A 22,807-nucleotide genomic window follows, 5' to 3' on the forward strand; every position below is an offset into this window, starting at 1 on the left:
TAAGGAGTCCCCGGCGGAGCTCCCCCTCACATTAGGTGTCCCCAGTGGTGCCCCCCCTCACATCAGGTGTCCCCAGTGGACCCCCCCCTCACATCAGGTGTTCCCAGTGCCCCCCCTCACATCAGATGTCCCCCCCTCACATCAGGTGTCCCAAGCGGAGCTCCCCCTCACATCAGGAGTCCCCAGCGGAGCTCCCCCTCACATCAGGTGTCCCCGGCGGAGCCCCCCCTCACATCAGGTGTTCCCAGTGCCCCCCCTCACATCAGATGTCCCCCCCTCACATCAGGTGTCCCAAGCGGAGCTCCCCCTCACATCAGGAGTCCCCAGCGGAGCTCCCCCTCACATCAGGAGTCCCCGGCGGAGCCCCCCCTCACATCAGGTGTCCCCAGCGGAGCTCCCCCTCACATCAGGTGTCCAAACGGAGCTCCCCCTCACATCAGGAGTCCCCGGCGGAGCTCCCCCTCACATTAGGTGTCCCCAGTGGTGCCCCCCCTCACATCAGGTGTCCAAACGGAGCTCCCCCTCACATCAGGAGTCCTCGGCGGAGCTCCCCCTCACATTAGGTGTCCCCAGTGGTGCCCCCCCTCACATCAGGTGTCCCCAGTGGACCCCCCCTCACATCAGGTGTTCCCAGTGCCCCCCCTCACATCAGATGTCCCCCCCTCACATCAGGTGTCCCCAGTGGTGCCCCCCCTCACATCAGGTGTCCCCAGTGGACCCCCCCCCCACATCAGGTGTCCCCAGTGCCCCCCCTCACATCAGGTGTCCCCCCCTCACATCAGGTGCCCCCCCTCACATCAGGAGACCCACAGCGGTGCCCGCCCCCCCCCCCACCTCAGAGGTGTCCTAGTAGTGTGTCCGCAGCATCATGGCTAGAACCCCCGCCCCTTTCCATATCAGACTGGCAGTGGGGCAGGGGGGTAGGCGGGGCAAGGCGGAGCGGGGCGAGGCGGAGCGGGGCGGAGGGTGGCCGGCGACGCAGAAGCTCCGTCTAGCCCCCCCCCCAGCTGTCTTCCTGAACTTCAATAAAATGGCGGCCGGTGGAGACAATGTCTCCACCGGCCGCCGACCTCTAGCGGCGGCGGCGGTTTTGAAAATCAAGAATGTCCCGGGAAATCCAGGACAGTTGGCAACTATGGTCTTTATGGACCTTGCTTTGTGCACTGGTGTGCAGTCATGTTAGAAAAGGAAGGAGCCATCCCCAAACTGTTCTCACAAAGTTGGGAGCATGGAATTGTCCAAAATGTCTTGGTATGCTGACACCTTAAGAGTTCCCTTCACTGGAACTAAAGGGCAAAGCCCAACCCCACACCATAATCCCTCCTCCACCAAATCATTTGGACCAGTGTACAAAGCAAGGTCCATAAAGACATGGATGAGCGAGTTTGGGGTGGAGAAACTTGACTGGCCTGCACAGAGTCCTGACCTCAACCCGATAGAACACCTTTAGAATGAATTAGAGTGGGGACTGCGAGCCAGGCCTTCTCATCCAACATCAGTGCCTGCCCTCATAAATGCGCTTCTGGAGGAATGGTCAAACATTTCCATAGACACTCCTAAACCTTCCCAGAAGAGTTGAAGCTGTTATAGCTGCAAAGGGTGGGCCAACTCAATATTGAACCCTACGGACTAAGACTGGGATGCCATTACACCCCTTTCACACTGAGGTGCTCAAAAACTGCCCATAAAAGTTGGGTGTTTTTGTGGCGCTTTAGCGCCATTTTTGCAGTGTTAGTGGTGTGCTTTTTTAAAAAGTCACGTGACCTTAAAAAATAAAAATAAAACGCCATTTTTGGGTGCTTTTGAAGCGCCTCCCATTTATTTCCATGAACATGGGCGTTTTTGAGGCGCTTTTTAAAGCGCTCCAAACATGCCAGAAAGATGCTGCTTGCAGGACTTTTTTCGCCGTCCCGCCCCAGTGTGAAAGTATCCATTGAAATGAATGGGAAGCAGTTTTCAGGCGCTTTTCATACAGTATTTCTAGTGCAAAAGTGCCTGGAAAGTGCCTCAGTGTGAAAGGGGTTCATGTGTGTGTAAAGGCAGACACCCCAATGCTTTTAACGATATAGTGTGTATATATATATATATATATATATTATATATATATATATATATATACACACACACACACACATTTTTTTGTTTACATAAAAGCCGAATAATCCCAATGATGACGTCAGTGATCAGTCTAAATAACAGAATTAGGAATCCAGCTGGTAACAGATGATGAGTGTTGGAATGGCTGAGATCTCATATGTGGAAGTTGGAATATTTCCCGGAACGTGCAAGGGGTGTGTTGTACACGTATAGCGGGGAAGACTGCTGGGAGATGTCCTCTATATCGCACACACAGGCCGTAGCAGCATCTCCTATCCTATAGGACAGCGGTGACCGCCCACCCTCCTCCGTACAGCTCTGTGCTGGGAGCACCTGTGGGGGAGGAGCCAATCACTGACACATTCCCGGCCACATACTCCGAGCTTCAACCAATGGCCTCCAGCATCGCCCAGGACTGAGAACAACATGGAGCACATCAGACTGCCGAAGGTTAGTGCGACAGAGGTGATCGGAGGATGGAGAGGAGGACCTTCCCCGGAGCAAGCACCCTTCTACTCATCCTCCATCATTCCCTCCATCCTTCCATCATTCCCTCCATCATTCTCTCCATCCTTCCATCATTCCCTCCATCCATCCCTCCTCACTCTCCTTGTTTATCTGCTTCTTCCTCCCTGACAGTCTTCTATCAGCCCCGACACCATCCAGCTATATGTTATCCCAGTATATAGTGAGATCAGTGCTGATGGTGACAGTGTGGGCTCCATCCATTCATAGCATGCAGAGCCCAGAGTAGAGATGGAGGCCTGGCTGTCTAATCTGAGATTAGGATGATGTGCTTAGTGCTGCTATTCTCATAGCTTTCCTTTACATTGCTGATGGGTAGTGTATGTCTTCCCTCCCTCCTTCCTATATGTGTGATCCTCATAAAACCCATCCCTCTTGTTTTGAGGTACATTGACAGTCATATCCATCATACATCCCATCTACAGTCATATCCATCCGATATCTCCATATCCATCATACATCCCATCTACAGTCATATCCATCCGACATCTCCATATCCACCATACATCCCATCTACAGTCATATCCATCCAATATCTCCATATCCATCATACATCCCATCTACAGTCATATCCATCCGACATCTCCATATCCACCATACATCCCATCTACAGTCATATCCATCCGATATCTCCATATCCACCATACATCCCATCTACAGTCATATCCATCCGATATCTCCATATCCATCATACATCCCATCTACAGTCATATCCATCCGATATCTCCATATCCACCATACATCCCATCTGCAGTCATATCCTTCATACATCCCATCTACAGTCATATCCATCCGACATCTCCATATCCACCATACATCCCATCTACAGTCATATCCATCCTATATCTCCATATCCATCATGCATCCCATCCACAGTCATATCCATCTGACATCTCCATATCCATCATGCATCCCATCTACAGCCATATCCATCCTATATCTCCATATCCATCATACATCCCATCTACAGTCATATCCATCCGACATCTCCATATCCATCATACATCCCATCTACAGTCATATCCATCCGACATCTCCATATCCATCATACAACCCATCTACAGTCATATCCATCTGACATCTCCATATCCATCATACATCCCATCTACAGTCATATCCATCCTATATCTCCATATCCATCATGCATCCCATCCACAGTCATATCCATCCGACATCTCCATATCCATCATACATCCCATCTACATTCATATCCATCCAACATCTCCATATCCATCATACATCCCATCTACAGTCATATCCATCCTATATCTCCATATCCATCATACATCCCATCTACAGTCATATCCATCCGACATCTCCATATCCATCATACAACCCATCTACAGTCATATCCATCTGACATCTCCATATCCATCATACATCCCATCTACAGTCATATCCATCCGACATCTCCATATCCATCATACATCCCATCTACAGTCATATCCATCCTATATCTCCATATCCATCATACATCCCATCTACAGTCATATCCATCCTATATCTCCATATCCATCATACATCCCATCTACAGTCATATCCATCCTATATCTCCATATCCATCATACATCCCATCTACAGTCATATCCATCCTATATCTCCATATCCATCATACATCCCATCTACAATCATATCTATCCTATATCTCCATATCCATCATGCATCCCATCCACAGTCATATCCATCTGACATCTCCATATCCATCATGCATCCCATCTACAGTCATATCCATCCTATATCTCCATATCCATCATACATCCCATCTACAGTCATATCCATCCGACATCTCCATATCCATCATACAACCCATCTACAGTCATATCCATCCTATATCTCCATATCCATCATACATCCCATCTACAGTCATATCCATCCGACATCTCCATATCCATCATACATCCCATCTACAGTCATATCCATCCTACATCTCCATATCCATCATACATCCCATCTACAGTCATATCCATCCGACATCTCCATATCCATCATACATCCCATCTACAGTCATATCCATCCGACATCTCCATATCCATCATGCATCCCATCCACAGTCATATCCATCTGACATCTCCATATCCATCATGCATCCCATCTACAGTCATATCCATCCGACATCTCCATATCCATCATACAACCCATCTACAGTCATATCCATCTGACATCTCCATATCCATCATACATCCCATCTACAGTCATATCCATCCTATATCTCCATATCCATCATGCATCCCATCCACAGTCATATCCATCCGACATCTCCATGTCCATCATACAACCCATCTACAGTCATATCCATCTGACATCTCCATATCCATCATACATCCCATCTACAGTCATATCCATCCTATATCTCCATATCCATCATGCATCCCATCCACAGTCATATCCATCCGACATCTCCATATCCATCATACATCCCATCTACAGTCATATCCATCCGACATCTCCATATCCATCATACATCCCATCTACAGTCATATCCATCCTATATCTCCATATCCATCATACATCCCATCTACAGTCATATCCATCCGACATCTCCATATCCATCATACAACCCATCTACAGTCATATCCATCTGACATCTCCATATCCATCATACATCCCATCTACAGTCATATCCATCCTATATCTCCATATCCATCATGCATCCCATCCACAGTCATATCCATCCGACATCTCCATATCCATCATACATCCCATCTACAGTCATATCCATCCGACATCTCCATATCCATCATACATCCCATCTACAGTCATATCCATCCTATATCTCCATATCCATCATACATCCCATCTACAGTCATATCCATCCTATATCTCCATATCCATCATACATCCCATCTACAGTCATATCCATCCTATATCTCCATATCCATCATACATCCCATCTGCAGTCATATCCATCCTATATCTCCATATCCATCATACATCCCATCTACAGTCATATCCATCCGACATCTCCATATCCATCATACATCCCATCTACAGTCATATCCATCCTACATCTCCATATCCATCATACATCCCATCTACAGTCATATCCATCCGACATCTCCATATCCATCATACATCCCATCTACAGTCATATCCATCCGACATCTCCATATCCATCATGCATCCCATCCACAGTCATATCCATCTGACATCTCCATATCCATCATGCATCCCATCTACAGTCATATCCATCCGACATCTCCATATCCATCATACAACCCATCTACAGTCATATCCATCCGACATCTCCATATCCATCATACATCCCATCTACAGTCATATCCATCTGACATCTCCATATCCATCATGCATCCCATCCACAGTCATATCCATCTGACATCTCCATATCCATCATGCATCCCATCTACAGTCATATCCATCCGACATCTCCATATCCATCATACAACCCATCTACAGTCATATCCATCTGACATCTCCATATCCATCATACATCCCATCTACAGTCATATCCATCCTATATCTCCATATCCATCATGCATCCCATCCACAGTCATATCCATCCGACATCTCCATGTCCATCATACAACCCATCTACAGTCATATCCATCTGACATCTCCATATCCATCATACATCCCATCTACAGTCATATCCATCCTATATCTCCATATCCATCATGCATCCCATCCACAGTCATATCCATCCGACATCTCCATATCCATCATACATCCCATCTACAGTCATATCCATCCGACATCTCCATATCCATCATACATCCCATCTACAGTCATATCCATCCTATATCTCCATATCCATCATACATCCCATCTACAGTCATATCCATCCGACATCTCCATATCCATCATACAACCCATCTACAGTCATATCCATCTGACATCTCCATATCCATCATACATCCCATCTACAGTCATATCCATCCTATATCTCCATATCCATCATGCATCCCATCCACAGTCATATCCATCCGACATCTCCATATCCATCATACATCCCATCTACAGTCATATCCATCCGACATCTCCATATCCATCATACATCCCATCTACAGTCATATCCATCCTATATCTCCATATCCATCATACATCCCATCTACAGTCATATCCATCCTATATCTCCATATCCATCATGCATCCCATCCACAGTCATATCCATCTGACATCTCCATATCCATCATGCATCCCATCTACAGTCATATCCATCCTATATCTCCATATCCATCATACATCCCATCTACAGTCATATCCATCCTACATCTCCATATCCATCATACATCCCATCTACAGTCATATCCATCCGACATCTCCATATCCATCATATAACCCATCTACAGTCATATCCATCCGACATCTCCATATCCATCATACATCCCATCTACAGTCATATCCATCCGACATCTCCATATCCATCATACATCCCATCTACAGTCATATCCATCCTATATCTCCATATCCATCATACATCCCATCTACAGTCATATCCATCCTATATCTCCATATCCATCATACATCCCATCTACAGTCATATCCATCCTACATCTCCATATCCATCATACATCCCATCTACAGTCATATCCATCCGACATCTCCATATCCATCATACATCCCATCCACAGTCATATCCATCTGACATCTCCATATCCATCATACATCCCATCTACAGTCATATCCATCCTATATCTCCATATCCATCATACATCCCATCTACAGTCATATCCATCCTATATCTCCATATCCATCATGCATCCCATCCACAGTCATATCCATCTGACATCTCCATATCCACCATACTTCCCATACATAGTCATATCCGTATGATATCTCCATATCCATCATTCTTCCCATCTACAGTCATATCCATATGACCTCTTTTTATCCACCATACATACAATCTATAGTGATATCCATCTGAGAGTTTTATATCGATCTTAAATCCAATCTATATATAGGTTCATGAACACAGCACAGGGGTTAAAAAAATGCTTCTTTTACAGGCGTTTGGATTTTTTTTTTCAGCCTGTAAAAGCACCTCTATGTGTCTATGTACACATTAACAAGCAAATTAGTAGAGGAGAGTTTAGAGGATTAAAAAAACAAAACAATCACCAGTGTGTTCAGGAGAGGAGCTTTTCAGCAAAAAAAAATGTGAAACACGCTTAAATCCAGATGCGTTTGGGAGTTTATCATGTTCTAATGGCCAAAATAATATTCTGCCCAATAGAATGCATTAACACCCAATGCATGAATGTGCATAAATGTGTGCGCAAAACACGGCTTTAAGTGCATTTTTTTAAGCTGCTTTTTATTGGCAGGAGTGAAAGGAGTTCAGAGGGAAAATTAAATGCCCAGTGTGCATGAGCCCTATCCATATAACATCTCCATATCGACCATACATCCCATCTGCAGTTTTATATCCATATCATATCTCCACATCCACCATACATCCCATCTACAGTCATATCCATGTGATCTCTCCACATCCACCATCATCCCATGTGATCTCTCCACATCCCATCTAAAACCATATCCATATGATCTCTCCATATCCACCATACATTCCATCTTCAGCCATATCCATATGACATCTCCATATCCACTATGCATCCCATTTATAGTTATATCCATATGATATCTCCATATCCACCATATATCCCATTTACAGCCATATCCATGTGATCTCTCCACATCCGCCATACATTCCATCTACAGTCATATCCACGTGATCTCTTCGCATCCGCCATACAGCCCATGTGATCTCTCCACATCCCATCTACAACCATATCCATATGATCTCTCCATATCCACCATACATTCCATCTTCAGCCATATCCATATGACATCTCCATATCCACTATGCATCCCATCTATAGTTATATCTATATGATATCTCCATATCCACCATATATCCCATCTAAAGCCATATCCATGTGATCTCTCCACATCTGCAATACATCCCATCTACAGCCATATCCATGTGATCTCTCCACATCTGCCATACAGCCCATCTACAGCCATATCCATATATTATCTCCATATCCAGTATACATCCCATCTATCGTCATGTCCATATATCTCCATACCCACCATACATTCCAACTACAGTCATATCCATGTGATCTGTCCATATCCACTATAACATCCCATCCACAGTCATGTCTATATGTATGCCTACTGTTTACTAGGACAGCAGCATACACATATGGAGATATAAACAGAGGTTGTCTGTACAATGGTATACATTTTCTCTTCTCCTCTCCTCCGTTGGCCATTTCCTGTTATCTGATTCAGTGTCCTCATTGTCTGGGGAAGTGATGTGATGGGCAGAGTACCGGGAGATGATCTGATGATGCTGTAATGAGGTTACATCTAAGTGGTAGCTAATGGGACCCTGGTCCTTGCCAGAGAAAGCAAAAATCATTCTTTGTAGTAGTCAGTATATCCAATGTTTCTGTATTTTCTGAATAGAATAGAACATGCATTTCATTCTGCCTTTATAACCTTTATTTTTTTAGTTAGGCTTATATACTGAACTTAATAGAGTGTACAGTCTTCCAGTGTGATGGTTTCATATAAGGCTGAATATTAAACAGTATGCAGACATACACTGATCAGTCATAACTTTACAGTGCCTTAAAAAAGTATTCATACCGCTTGAAATTTTCCTTATTTTGTAATGTTACAACCAAAAAGGTAAATGTATTTTATGTGATAGACCAACACAAAGTGGCACGTAATTGTGAAGTGGAAGGAAAATGATAAATGGTTTTCAAATTTTTTTTACAAATAAATATCTGAAAAGTATGGTGTGCATTTGCATTCAGCCCCCCACCCCCACCCCGAGTCAATACTTTGTAGAACCACCTCTCACTGCAATTATAGCTGCAAGTCTTTTTGGGGATATCTCTACCAGCTTTGCACATCTAGAGAGTGACATTTTTGCCCATTCTTCTTTGCAAAATAGACCAAGCTCAGATTGAATGGAGAGCGTCTGTGAACGGCAATTTTCAAGTCTTGCCACAGATTCTAAATTGGATTTAGGTCTGGACTTTAACTGGGCCATTCCAACACATGGATATGCTTTGATATAATCCATTCCATAGTAGCTCTGGCTGTATGTTTAGGGTTGTTGTCCTGGTGGAAGGTGAACCTCCACCCCAGTCTCAAGTATTTTGCAGACTCTCACAGGTTTTCTTCTAAGATTGCCCTGTATTTGTCTCCATTCATCTTCCCATCAACTCTGACCAGCTTCCCTGTCCCTGCTGAAGAAAAGCATCCCCACAACATGATGCTGCCACCACCATGTTTCACGTCGGGACAATGTGTTCAGGGTGATGTGTAGTGTTACACCCTGTACATACGACCGGTTTTGCCGTCGGAATAAACTCTGAAGGTTTCTCCGACGGAATTCCATTCAAGCGGTCTTGCCTACACATGGTCAAACTAAAGTCCGACCAAAGTCCGACCGTCCAGAACGAGGTGAAGTACAGCACGTACGACGGGACTAGAAAAAGGAAGTTTAATAGCCAGTAGCCAATAGCTTCCGTCTCGTACTTGCTACAGAGCATGCGTCATTTTTGGTCCATCGGAAAAGCATACAGACGAGTGGTTTTCCCGATAGGAATTGGTTCCATCAGAAATATTTAGAACATGTTCTATTTCTAGGTCCGTCAGAATTTTCTAAAAGAAAAGTCCGATAAGGCATACACACGATCGGAATAGACGATGAAAAGCTTCCGTCAGACTTTTCCTGTTGGACATTCCGCTCGTGTGTACGCGGCTTTAGTTTTCTGCCACACATAGGGGTTTATTTACTAAAGGCAAATCCACTGTGCACTTGGAAGTGTAGTCATTGTAGATTTTAGGGGGAAATGCAAAGAAAATAAAAAACAGCATTTTTACTTGCACATGATTGGATGCTAGAAATCATCAGAGCTTCCCCTCATTTCAGACCTTTCCCTCAGATCTACAGCGACTGCACTTCCAAGTGCATTTGCAGTGCACTACTAGGGCACAGTGGCTTTGCCTTTAGTAAATCAACCCCATAGTTTGTTCGCTTTTAGGCAAATTTTAGTCTCATCTGACCAGAGCATTCTTCCACATGTTTGGTGTGACCCCCACATAGGTCACATGCCTGAAGAAGGGGTCCTGTGTGGCTTAGAAATTTCGCTTTTATTTATTGATACTATGTGATTAAAGTTTTGGACCCATTCTTGGAGATCCTGATGTGCTGGTGACATTTCCTTTTTCATGATTGCATTCGGTTCCAGCCAATGGTCCTTTAAGCACCCACCCGTTTGTGCAGGAACGTGTGTGTTGGGAGCATTACATTTGACCCCCACATGGCTTCTCGCAAACTGCAAACGGGAGTTCTTATGACTTTCTTTCAACAACGGCTTTCTTCTTGCCAGTGTCACCTGGTGCAGTAAAAAATGGTGTCACCCCCCCCTGGCATTTAGCCAGGTTAGTGCATCGGTGTGTCTCTCCCACCTTAACCTGCCACAATGGATGGAGCCGGAATGTGAGGGATTGGGGGGTGGATGGAACTGAGAAGGAGCCGGGATGGGATCGGAGGGGGTGAATGGAGCCGGGATGGGATCGGAGGGGTGGATGGAGCTGGGATGGGATGGGGGTGGATGGTTGTGCCATATTCTCTACATTTTCGAATGATGGATTGAACAGTGCTCAGTCAAATGTTCAAAGCTTGGGATATTTTTTTATAACTTAACCCTGCTTTTAAACTTCTCTAAAACTTAATTCCTTACCTGTCTGGTGTTTTCCTTGGCTTTCATGAGGTTGTTTGTTCACTAAAGTTTTCTAACAAACCTCTGAGGGCTTCACAGGACAGCTGTATTTATACTGAGAATAAATTACACACAGGTGGACTCTATTTACTAATTAGGTGACTTCTGAAGGCAATTGGTTCCACTAGATTTTAGTTAGGGGTATCAGAGTAAAGGGGGCTGAATACAAATGCACGCCAAACTTTTCAGATATTTATATGTAAAAAATTTTGAAAACCATTTATCATTTTCCTTCCACTTCAGAATTATGTGCCACTTTGTGTTGGTCTATCACATAAAATACATTTACGTTTTTGGTTGTAAAATGAAAAAATGTGGAAAATTTCTTTGGGAAGGCACTGTATGTCTATAAAAGCATTTTCTTGATTAATATCTTTCCCTAAATGTTTTCTGTTTTAAGGTTGAAAACGTCCGTCTACTTGACCGGATATCTTCTAGAAAGGCAGCATTGGGTACATTATATCTTACAGCAACCCATGTAATTTTTGTTGAAAATATCTCGGAGACCCGCAAAGAAACTTGGGTATGTTCATACTTCACTGTTGCAGAAATAACCGATTGTGCAACTAAAGATGACTATACACTGGTATAATTTTGTTTGAAAATGTTGTTTTTTGAAAATTGACATTCGTTTCCGACCGCAGTGATGAGAAAACTCAGGAGCAGGATGTAAAGCATGTCTCAAATGAATTTCTAACAGTGAATGTGGTTTTCATTCAGTAAAGTCCAAAATCGAATATTATATACCAGACTTTCTCAACCTATTTGCCCCCAAAGAAACCCTTGAAATAGTTTTCAGATCTCAGGGAACTCTTAGTAAGATTAGTCTTTCAGGAGTCATTGGAACAATGCCCCTTACATTGGTGGTGGTAAGTGGGAAGAATTCCCCCCCACCCCCTTACTAGAATTACAGTCATGCTGCTGGCTCTGCCGTGTGGCGCTAGAACCATGAAGACACCATCAGATGGGGTTTAGTCAGCCACAGCTCAAGGAACCCTTAGCCAACCTTGGAGGAACCCTAGGGTTCCACGAAAACCCTGGTTGAGAATGGCTGTTATACACAAATTCAAGCAACATTCGTCAAGCCATGGAATATACTGAGAATTTTCATATGAATGTTCATACGAAATGTTCTTTTGAAAATCTATTATTGTATGGACAGCTGAAAGTGGTAGTAAACCCCGCTTGGTCATTTTTACCTACAGGTACGCCTATAATAAGGCTTACCTGTAGGTAAAATTATCTTCTAAACATGCACCGTTTAGGAGATATTCACCCTGGATGCAGCCAGTTACGTCACCGGTGCATGCGCTCTGAAGGTCCGGCATACTTTGCCGGACCTTCAAAGCTTTGTGCTGGAACCAAGGGTCCTGCACGCATGTGCGGGAGTGATGTCATTGCGGCTCCGGGCAATCACATAGCTGGAGCGTGCAAACCCGGAAAAGGGTCCTAGGGAAGATGTCAGCCATCTCAGTGGTAACAGTACAGCGCTGGAGGGCTTTATTCCAAGGTGAGTATTTCATAATGTGCTGGTATGTGATACATACTAGCACATTATGCCATTGCCTTGCAGGTGTTTTTTTTTTTTTTAAACCGCTTTAAGTATGCTTGTCTTTAGGGGCAGTCAAGGGTCGGGTTATGTACATACTGAGTTTCATATGTTTTAAAAAAATGCGCCTTGGGATCACAGTTTGATTCTTCAATATTCATGCTTTATGGACATAACAAAATCAGAACCAGACAGCAATTGGTTATATTTTAGGACTGGATTTTCATCATTGAAGCCTGTAAATGGTAAAACTGGCCCTGGTTGGCAATGAACAGCCCAAGCAGACTTTGATGTGATGGCCTGATGCGAGTCTTAGACAAGGATTGTGTCATTTAGGCAAACCCCTGGGAACAAATGGCTAGCATTTTCTTTTTGTTTGTAATTATGGATCTGGCCAAAAGTGTTAACTGTGTATGCATGAGAACAGAATAGCAGGTCCCAGCAGTGCAGATGATGGGAGATTATTTTACTGCCCATAATTCTCAGCGATTACATCTTTCTGTCTGTGACAAGCCCAAGGTAAAGCTTGTTTTTCCTTTGACTGTTCATGAAATTTAGTACATATTAGGTAGTTTTTATATTGGGACCTTTGCATTTTTCACGATTAAGAGTTGTCCCATTTGTGAAGCATATTTAGCAGTATTTTGTCTTTCTTATTCTTGTAACACTTGGATACCGCTAAAGATATACTTGGAAGGGCTGAAAATGATGGTGGTGATCCACAGCCCAACATCACATTTTCTAGATCTATGACATCTCCAATGTTCTCTACAGCAGGCATGCTGTTAAAAAACAGAAATTGTAGGGTCATTGGAAAACTATGAAAGACAAAAACAGAACATTCCATAGCTCAACTCACCAACCAGTCTGCCAACTGACCAAATTAACCTGTCCAACAGTCTGCGTTAAAGACAGGGGTTTAGTTAGCACGCGTTTGCAAACGCATGCATAAGCTGCAAGGCCTCTTCACGGCACCCTGTATATGCTTGCAGTCCTAAATGCTACTGAATTTATAAGCGTCTCCATAATGGAAGCACATGCATTCAATGAATAGATGAGGGGCAGGTGGGCCTGGAGGCAGCCCAATCCACCTTAAAGGAACAGGAGCCCACTGGACACCTTTGCTGCCATTGCGCTCTTGCTGGATGTCCAGTGTGCTCCTGTTAATTTAAGGGGGATTGGGCTGCCTCCAGGCCCACCTGCCCCTCGTCTACCCATTTAATGCATGTGCTTCCATTGTGGAGACGCTTATAAATTCAGTACCGTTAGGACTGCAAGCATACACAGGGTGCCATGAAGAAGCCTTGCAGCTTATGCATGTGTTTGCAAATGCGTGCTAACTAAACCCCTGTCTTTAACGCAGACTGTTGGATGGGCTAATTTGGTCAGTTGGCACACTGGTTGGTGAGTTGAGCTATGGAATGTTCTGTTTTTGTCTTTCATGTGTTTGCCCTTCCATGTGCTCCTTGCTGTGAAGGCCAGTTATAGGTGGGGGCAGGGGCCATTTGTTTGTCATTGGAAAACTACAATCTGTTGGTTACATTTGACTAAATCCATAGGATGTCAACTCGGTATTATGAATATTATTTGTTTAAAGTGGTTGTAAGCCTCAGACATGAAATCTGAACAAAGCATATCCCTCTATAGTGTGTACTTGTCTCAATTCAGAGCATTAAAGTGATTGTAAAGTCTTGTTTTTTTTTTTATTTTTTCTATAAAAATAACATACATGTTATACTTACCTGCTCTGTTGCAGTGGATTTGCACAGAGCAGCCCAGATCCTCCTCTTCTTGGGTCCCTCTTCTGCGCTCCTGGCACCTCCCTCCTGTTGAGTACCCCCACAGCAAGCAGCTTGCTATAGGGGCACCCAAGCCAAGCTGCAGTTCTGTGTGTCCAATCAGACACGGAGCCCCAGTTCGGCCCCACCTCCTCTCTCTCCTGATTGGCTAACTGAGTTTTATTGACAGCAGTGGGAGCAGTGGCATCGCTGCTGTGTCTCAGCCAATCAGGAGGGAGAGTCTTGGATGGCTGAGACACTCGTAGACATCTGGAACAGAGATAGGGCTCTGGTAAGTATTAGTGGGTCCGAGGGGGGCTGCTGCACACAGAAGGCTTTTTATCTTAATACATAGAATGCATTAAAATAAAAAACCTTCTGACTGCAATTTCTTTAAGTGTCATTTCTGTCTGATGAATCACTTTTGACAAGTTTTCCTAACACAAGAGAAAATAGGTGACAGGGGAGGGACCTCCAGCAGATTGACAGCTTCAGCTCTGTTCCGGTGTGCTGTGTGAAGGGGAGTGTGCCCCTTCTCTCCAATCAGCTCTCAGAGCTCTCCTCACTGAGCTCTGCAAAGTGTGACTTCAGCTCTCCGCCCCCTTTTTTCTAACCGCTCAGACAAGCTTTATAAATTCTGGACTTTGAACAGATGTAGAGAAGAGAAGACTGCAGATAAACAGGTACAACTTATGTAGGAGGAGTCCAGTTGCTTTACAACCACATTAAGTATATGCAGCACTATTGGCCAGAGGTCTATTGATTGATTGAACTGATTTGTCCCTTATTACACATCTTTAGATTCTTCACAGCCAAATCTCTTCTATTGAAAAACAAGCTACAACTGCATCAGGCTGTCCTTTACTTCTCCGCTGCAAAAACTTTCAAGTAATTCAAATCATCATCCCCCAAGAGAGAGATTGTCATGACATCTACATATCGCTAGCCAGATTGTCACGACCAGGTACTGTATGAATTGTTTTGTCCTAACTACCCTTATAGCGTCCTTGGGTTTACCTCAACAGAGCACACAAAGCTGGAATAACCGCTTTGTTAAAGGGAATGTATAGTAGTCTATGCATACATTTGATTTCTTTATTATAGTCATGACCAATTATTATATTTTTTTTATTTAAATACACACACCCTTGTATTTATGTGCAATTGTCCACTAGCAAACTCCACCTCTCCAGAATATAGATCTATCGCTAATGGACCTTAGAGTTAAAAACCTTTTTTTCAGAACAAAAAAATAACTTCTTATTGCTGCTCTTTGCATGGAATCTGCTTTCTCTTTTTTTAATTTTTTCTACAGTAAGGCCTCACTCACGTAGGGGTTTAACTTACAGCTGCGGCAAGAATCCAGCATATGGATGTGGAAATCTGCAGCCACCCAGCTTGTACAAAGCGGACAACAGACACAGCTGTCTGTAAGTGCTCAGATGTAATTCCACATAGAGGAAGTGCCTGTGGTTTAGGACAGATGATCACTCTTGGATGCAAGCTGCTTGCGCCCAGGTGTGATCATCTCTCCCTAACCGTAGGTAATCGCTCCATGATGGATTACATCTGAACACACACAGACAGCTGCTGTCAATGTCAGCCTGTTGTTGCTTTGCACTGCTGAGCAGCTGCAGCTATCCACATTTACCTGTGAATCCAACCACAGGAATAACCTGGATTCTTGTTGCAGCAGTGAGTTTAATTCATTGTGAATTGGCCCTAAGCTTAATTTTGTACATTTAAACATTAAGCAAGCTTTGTTTTTTTTAACAGTTAAATATGAAGAGCTGTACTGCTTCTCCTTCAACCCCAAACTGGACAAGGCGGAGCGGGAAGAAGGCTGGAGGCTGATTGACTTGAGTGGAGAGTACAGTAGAATGGGGGTGCCCAAGAGCCTGTGGCAGCTCAGTGAGGTTAATCGTGACTATCGAGTAAGTCTAATGTGGCACATGCCATAAGTGTTGGGATGACCATTACCAGAATACATGTAATGTGGTACATACTATAAGTTTTTTCGGATGACTATTACCAGAATCCGTGTAACATGGCACATACCATAAGCGTTGGGATGACCATTACCAGAATACATTTAATGTGGCACATGCTATATAAGTATTGGGATGACCATTACTAGACTACGTGTAATGTGGCACATACCATAAGTGTTGGGATAACCATTACCAGAATATCTGTAATGTGGCACATGCCATAAGTGTTGGGATGGCCATTAGCAGACTACAGATGTTACAGCTCCTTCTGGAAGAGATAAAGTTGCCCATATACATGTTTTCTTTAGTAGCTGTTAGGCTGTTCTGGACATTGTTTGGTGTGTTTGTAGGACACATATTATGACCACGCTCACCCATTATCCATTCCATATCATTTGGATGGGTTGGAAATAGTGCAATATTTTCTTTGCTTCTCTCTGGATTTAGACATTCTGGAGTAAGTAGGGATAACTAGATTATTAAGTCATAAACATTTAGGCTGGATTCACACCTATGTGAATTGGATGTAGGTTTCTTTGCATAGCAAGAGATTGTGAGCGGCTCTCTATGGAGCCAGTTCACATATCTCCGTTACGGCTGTGAAGAGGCTTGCACAGGAACGCTGTACGTCTTTGAAGAAAAGAAGGATGGACGGCCACACTCCTATGCAATTTCTTTATTCAAGTGCCGGATACAAAGGTGAACTACAGGTATCAGCTTACATGTTTCACACCAAGGTCGGGTGTTTACTCATAGCACCCGACCATTTTCCAACACCTCTCTCTCCTCAACCACTTCTGAGCTGATAAGCACCCTTGTAGTCCACTGACACTTCCTCTAGCATTCTAACTAAAAGCCTGTACAGTGGTATGGACAGAAAGCTGGAGGATGTGCCTGCAGTAACCTTATATTGCACCTGCGATCCACTGATTACGTGTGCCATGCTTTGCAAGCTGCTGTGGGGAAAAAAATAAAAATGCAAAACTATGCATTTTTTCTTTTTTCATTAAGCGAACTTACCCTTCTCTTCCAGAGAGCCCCACCAGATGCCCTTAAAGGCTATCTCTTTATGAAAATGATGCCTTGGTGTATTTGGTTGGGGGTCCTTAGTTCTTTTTCTCATTACTCAACATTGATGACTATATAGCTGCTTGATCTTGGTTGAAGATGATCTGGGTAAAATATATATCCTTCCGGACTGGCCCCTATCTTGTATGCTTCATACTTGGTGATTTGTCAAATTTAAATTCCTGGGGGCTACTAGTTCACAATGATTTGTCTTTCTTCTCTGTGAATATATATCTCCGATCATCAGCTACATGGAATCTAAATTAAGAATATGGAGTTTGCTACAGTTAAACATAATATAGGGAGAATACATATGATAATACATTTGCCCAAATGTTTCTACCCGTTAAGGCCTTCCCTTATATTCCTCCCCAACAACTTATTCCACACCATTTACTCTGCCATTTTCTTATTTAGGCTGTCCATTCCTAACCATATATTTAAAGAATGGCACTATATGTAAGTACCATTCTTGGAAGGAGGACTTGTGTATCCAGATTTTTACCATTATTTCTTAGCCTCTCAGCTCACCTCGACATGAGTGGTTAACCTGTACTGAAAAACCACTTGGCCACTGTGGTTGCTGCTGCAGCTGTGGGTTCTTATGAACAATTTACTGCATAGGACCCAAGGCTCTACCTGCAAACAGACGTCATTTATAGAGGTATCTGTAATGGCTTTGCACTGCACCAAGTAAAAGTTGAACTATTTTCCAAGTCAGACTTCTCCAAGATCGCCTCTCTGGTACAACCCAACAATGCCTGAACTCTATGACCAACCAGACACAGTTTGGTGGGCCAAAAGAGGGACCATATATCTTTCCCTCACAATGTATTGATTGATGTTACCATGCTGAAAGCAAAGAAACCACTCACACATAAGGACTTTTTCAAATGCATTTTATTGAGATACACAATTGCTAAGCAGTTTGCCTCCCTCTGTGTCACATAGCAGCCTTGTCACCTTGAAGCTCTGCCTGGATATGTTTAAAAAAAAAAAAGAAAAAAGCTAACATCTATAACCTTTGACAAGTGGACAATGTGCACCACTACCATAACTAGAGAAGCCTGGTCTGAAGTACAGTAAATTCCATGATTGGTAGATGATGGTGGTTCCATGATGTAATCAGCATGGTAGATAAATGAATTGATTTTGATAAATCTGTTTTTATGGTAGGACATAAATTGAAAAAAACTGCTTATCAAGTTATCAAGCAATTTGTAATCTGGTCATCCAACTAGTTGGTGCAGCTCTGCTTACATATAGAATGGTGTGTGGAGGATGTGTCTATCCCCAGAAATTAGAAAAATCTGCAAGTTCAAATTTGCTCTATCACACTGTCTCTGGGAGAGTATACAGTAATTTAGGAAAGGGGAGGTTGTATGAATGGTTCAAAAGCTTGATTGTCAGTTTGTCTGTCTCTAAATTTTAAAATGCAAAAATACTTTTAGAAAAGTGTAAACATTATACCTTACGCTTACCAAACTGCTTTGTATTGCATGATGCATCATAATGTCTTTCTTTTAGGTTTGTGACACATACCCAACTGAACTCTACGTACCAAAATCTGCTAGCGTGCCAATCATTGTTGGGAGCTCAAAGTTTCGTAGCCGTGGTCGTTTTCCTGTTCTGTCCTATTATTATCAAGATAATGATGTAAGTGTCTTTGTAAGCGTCCCCCTGACCCCCCCCCCACCATCTTCATAGCCTAATTTGTAAAGACATTTCCAATATTTCGTTCATCACATTGTCTTGGCTATCTTAAGTGTTACTAAACCCCCAACAGTAAAATCAGTCTGTATATGCAGTCAAGCATGCTTGATATACTCCGTGTGGAATTTAAGGCTGTTCGATCCTGTATGCACAGATCCTCCCCTTCTTGTATTGTCTCCAAAACATGTCCGGATAAGACAGAGTTACTGGAGGCACTCCGCACATGCTTGGTTTGGTGTGTATTGCTAGAGTTTTTTTTTGTTTTGTTTTTTTGGGAGGGTGCATGTGATCAGCACAGGGCCAATCGGCACTGTCCAGACAGAGGGTCAGGGGTCTTGCATCCTGATAGGACAGCCAGTGCAGTATAAAAACTCCTCCTACTCCTTCTTTAACCAGGCACTGATAGAAGTCATAAGACTGCTATATACTGCTGATGAGAAAACATATTTAGCAGTGTATCTTTACTAAAATGATTCAACTTCCATGTTCTGTGTATTGAGAGAGACTAAATGAATGGCGGGTCCTGGGTTTAGTAACACTTTAAAGCATAGTACACACGGGAATGAATGTTGGGTGGCTTCGGCTGGTTCAACAGAAACCAGGCTAGTTCAGCTATGAAGAAAGATTAGCTGAACTGAGTTTATTTTCTTTTGAGAAGAGGAGATTAAGGGGGAATATGATCAACATTTATAAATGCATACGTGATCTATATATAGAGTTCTTCACTTTAAGGTCAGTACAAAGGACAAAGGGGCACTCTATGTCTGGAGGAAAAAAAAATGTAATCTCCAAATACAGAAAAGGCCTGGATTCTTTCCTAAATGTACATAATATAACTGGATACTAACATTTATAGGTAAAATTTATCCATGCAATATCCGAATGCCTCTTGGGGGGGATCAGGAAGGAATCCCCCCACCGCGCTGGAGCAAATTAGATCATGCTTTATTGGGGTTTTTTTGTCTAACTAGTGGGTATTGGGTAGTGTATATGGAAGCTATTTGTGGGTGTTGGGTTTTTTTTTTCTCTTTTTCTTTGTTGGTTGAACTGGATGGATTTGTGTCTCTTTTTTTCAACCAGACTATGTAGGCTAACAGTGTTTTTTTTTGTGTTTGCTTGTAAATTGAACCTCAGTGCTGGCCTGTTAGATTTCTTAATAAAGTAGAATTATAGGCAAAATAGTTTTTTTTTTCGTTTTGGATACAGCATGGAATGTGTGTCCAGTTTTGGAGCTTTCCCTTCATTTCATGTCCCATAGCCAAACAGTAAGTGAGAGGAAATCCCTGCAAATTAGGGGAATACCTTGGGGATTTTACTGGGGACAACCCAAAAATTGGGATTTTCTTTACTTTCACTTTCGATGATAGTTGTAAAAGGGAGAAATAGTGAGGGTGAATCACCTAGGGGCACAGACAGCAATAAAAACTGACAGGTGTTCTAATCTCTCTCCACTTTCTGCAAAACGTTTTTTCCATTAGTTGTACTTTAAGCACTCCAGTGGCAAGGTAATTCCTACTGAATTCCTAGTTCTGCTCAACTTCTACAGCCGGGTACCAGGGTAAATGGCAATGTCTTAACAGAAAAAACTGCACGGGTAAACAACAAATAACAGGAGCTGCAAAACAAAAGTGAAATACACACCAAACCAGAAATTGAGAAAAAGAGCTGCGCTAATAGTAGGAAAAACGGAAAATTGTATACTCACCTTTCCGTAATTTTCCTTTCCTGACGCATCTTCATGGCAGCACACACTGGGTTGTGACTCCGCCCCCACAACCTGACAGGATTGGTTTAGCTATAAAAGTTGAAGAGAGATGACCCCCACAATTCTCAGTATATATCATCTTAAGACAGGGTGGGAATCTGTGTGCTGCCATGAAGATGCGTCAGGAAAGGAAAATTACGGAAAGGTGAGTATACAATTTTCCGTTTTCCTGACGCCTTCATGGCAGCACACACTGGGAAATAACTCGCCAGTCGGGAGGGTGCAATTAAAGTTTTATTATACTAAAGAGCTGTGGAATTGGCTGTAATAATGGATCTGCCAAAGTCTGCTGTAGTTAGATGCGCAGAATCAATCTTATAGTGAGAAGTAAATGTATGTCTTGATGACCAGGTAGCTGCCTTACAGATTGTCTCCGGTGAAACTCTGCAGTATGCTGCCCATGAGGTTGCCACTGCCCTGGTTGAGTGTGCCCTTATGCCTTCTGGGATGGCTAGTTGCTGAGACGAATATGCCTTCTTAATGGTGTTGACCAGCCAGGATGCGATTGTTCGGGAAGTTGCTGGATGACCTTTCCTAGGACCGTGAGGGATTATGAGAAGAGTATCTGATTTTCTGAAAGAGGCTGTGGCTTCCAGATAGCTGGTAATGATAGTTTTAACATCCAATGCATGAGGTTCACCCTGGTCGTTAGTAAAGGATGGAAGGTCGATATCTTGGTTATAATGAAAAGAAGACGATACCTTGGGAGTGAAACGTTCCGAGGGTCTTAGTACCACTCTATCGGGATAGAAGACTAGGTAAGGTTCTGTTATTAATAGCGCTTTGAGCTCTGAAACTCTTCTAGCGGATGTAACGGCGATAAGGAAGGTTACTTTCAAAGTCAGGTTCCAAAGTGAGATTGATTCAATTGGCCAAAAAGGAGGTTTGGATAATGCATCGAGTACTGTGGAGAGATTCCAAGCTGGAAATGTGGGTTTCTTTGGAGGTCTGATTTTTAAGCAAGCCCTCATGAACTGAATCACTAGCGGATGTAGTGCCCATCTAATGCCTGTTTTAGCCGAAAGAGCCGAAATCTGGACTTTGAGAGTACTTGAGCTTAAGCCTTTGGAAATACCCAACTGCAGGAATTCCAGAACCTGTGGTGTCTCTGGTGATACTGGGTTCCATTTTCTTTGTTGGGCCAGAGAACAAAACCTATTCCATACTTGTGAGTATGTCTTGTTGGTGGTGTTTTTCCTTGCCTGTAGAAGAGTAGAAATGACCTCCTGCGAGCATCCCTGTTCTAACAGCCGAGTCCTTTCAATCTCCATGCTGTCAAGTGTAACTTCTCTGGAGCTGGGTGTAGAAATTGACCCTGGGACAGAAGGTCCGATGTTACTGGGAGAGGAAGCGGTTGTTGTAGGCTGAGCTGTAGTAAGGTTGTGAACCATGGTCTCCTCGGCCAAAAAGGAATTATGGCTATTACTGTTGCTGATGATTTCCGAAGCCTGGATAGGAACCTTGCAATTAAGGGTACTGGAGGAAAAATGTAACCCAACTTGAACTTCCACGGATGGGTCAAACAATCCATCCCCTCGGCTGATGGG

General features: G+C 43.3%; 1 protein-coding gene across 1 annotated transcript in view; it reads left to right on the forward strand.

The window, feature by feature from the left end:
* Nucleotides 1-2,288: 2,288 nt before the first annotated feature.
* Nucleotides 2,289-22,807, forward strand: part of MTMR7 (myotubularin related protein 7) — a 102,499-nt gene continuing 81,980 nt past the window's right edge. The window contains exons 1-5 of the mRNA XM_073608090.1: nucleotides 2,289-2,547; nucleotides 11,797-11,919; nucleotides 15,525-15,687; nucleotides 16,500-16,657; nucleotides 19,310-19,438. Of these exons, the coding sequence (XP_073464191.1) occupies nucleotides 2,524-2,547; nucleotides 11,797-11,919; nucleotides 15,525-15,687; nucleotides 16,500-16,657; nucleotides 19,310-19,438 (597 nt within the window). The 5' untranslated portion in view covers nucleotides 2,289-2,523. The remainder of the gene's footprint in view (nucleotides 2,548-11,796; nucleotides 11,920-15,524; nucleotides 15,688-16,499; nucleotides 16,658-19,309; nucleotides 19,439-22,807) is intronic.

Source organism: Aquarana catesbeiana, linkage group LG01, assembly GCF_042186555.1.
Source record: "Aquarana catesbeiana isolate 2022-GZ linkage group LG01, ASM4218655v1, whole genome shotgun sequence".
NCBI classification, from domain to species: domain Eukaryota; kingdom Metazoa; phylum Chordata; class Amphibia; order Anura; family Ranidae; genus Aquarana; species Aquarana catesbeiana.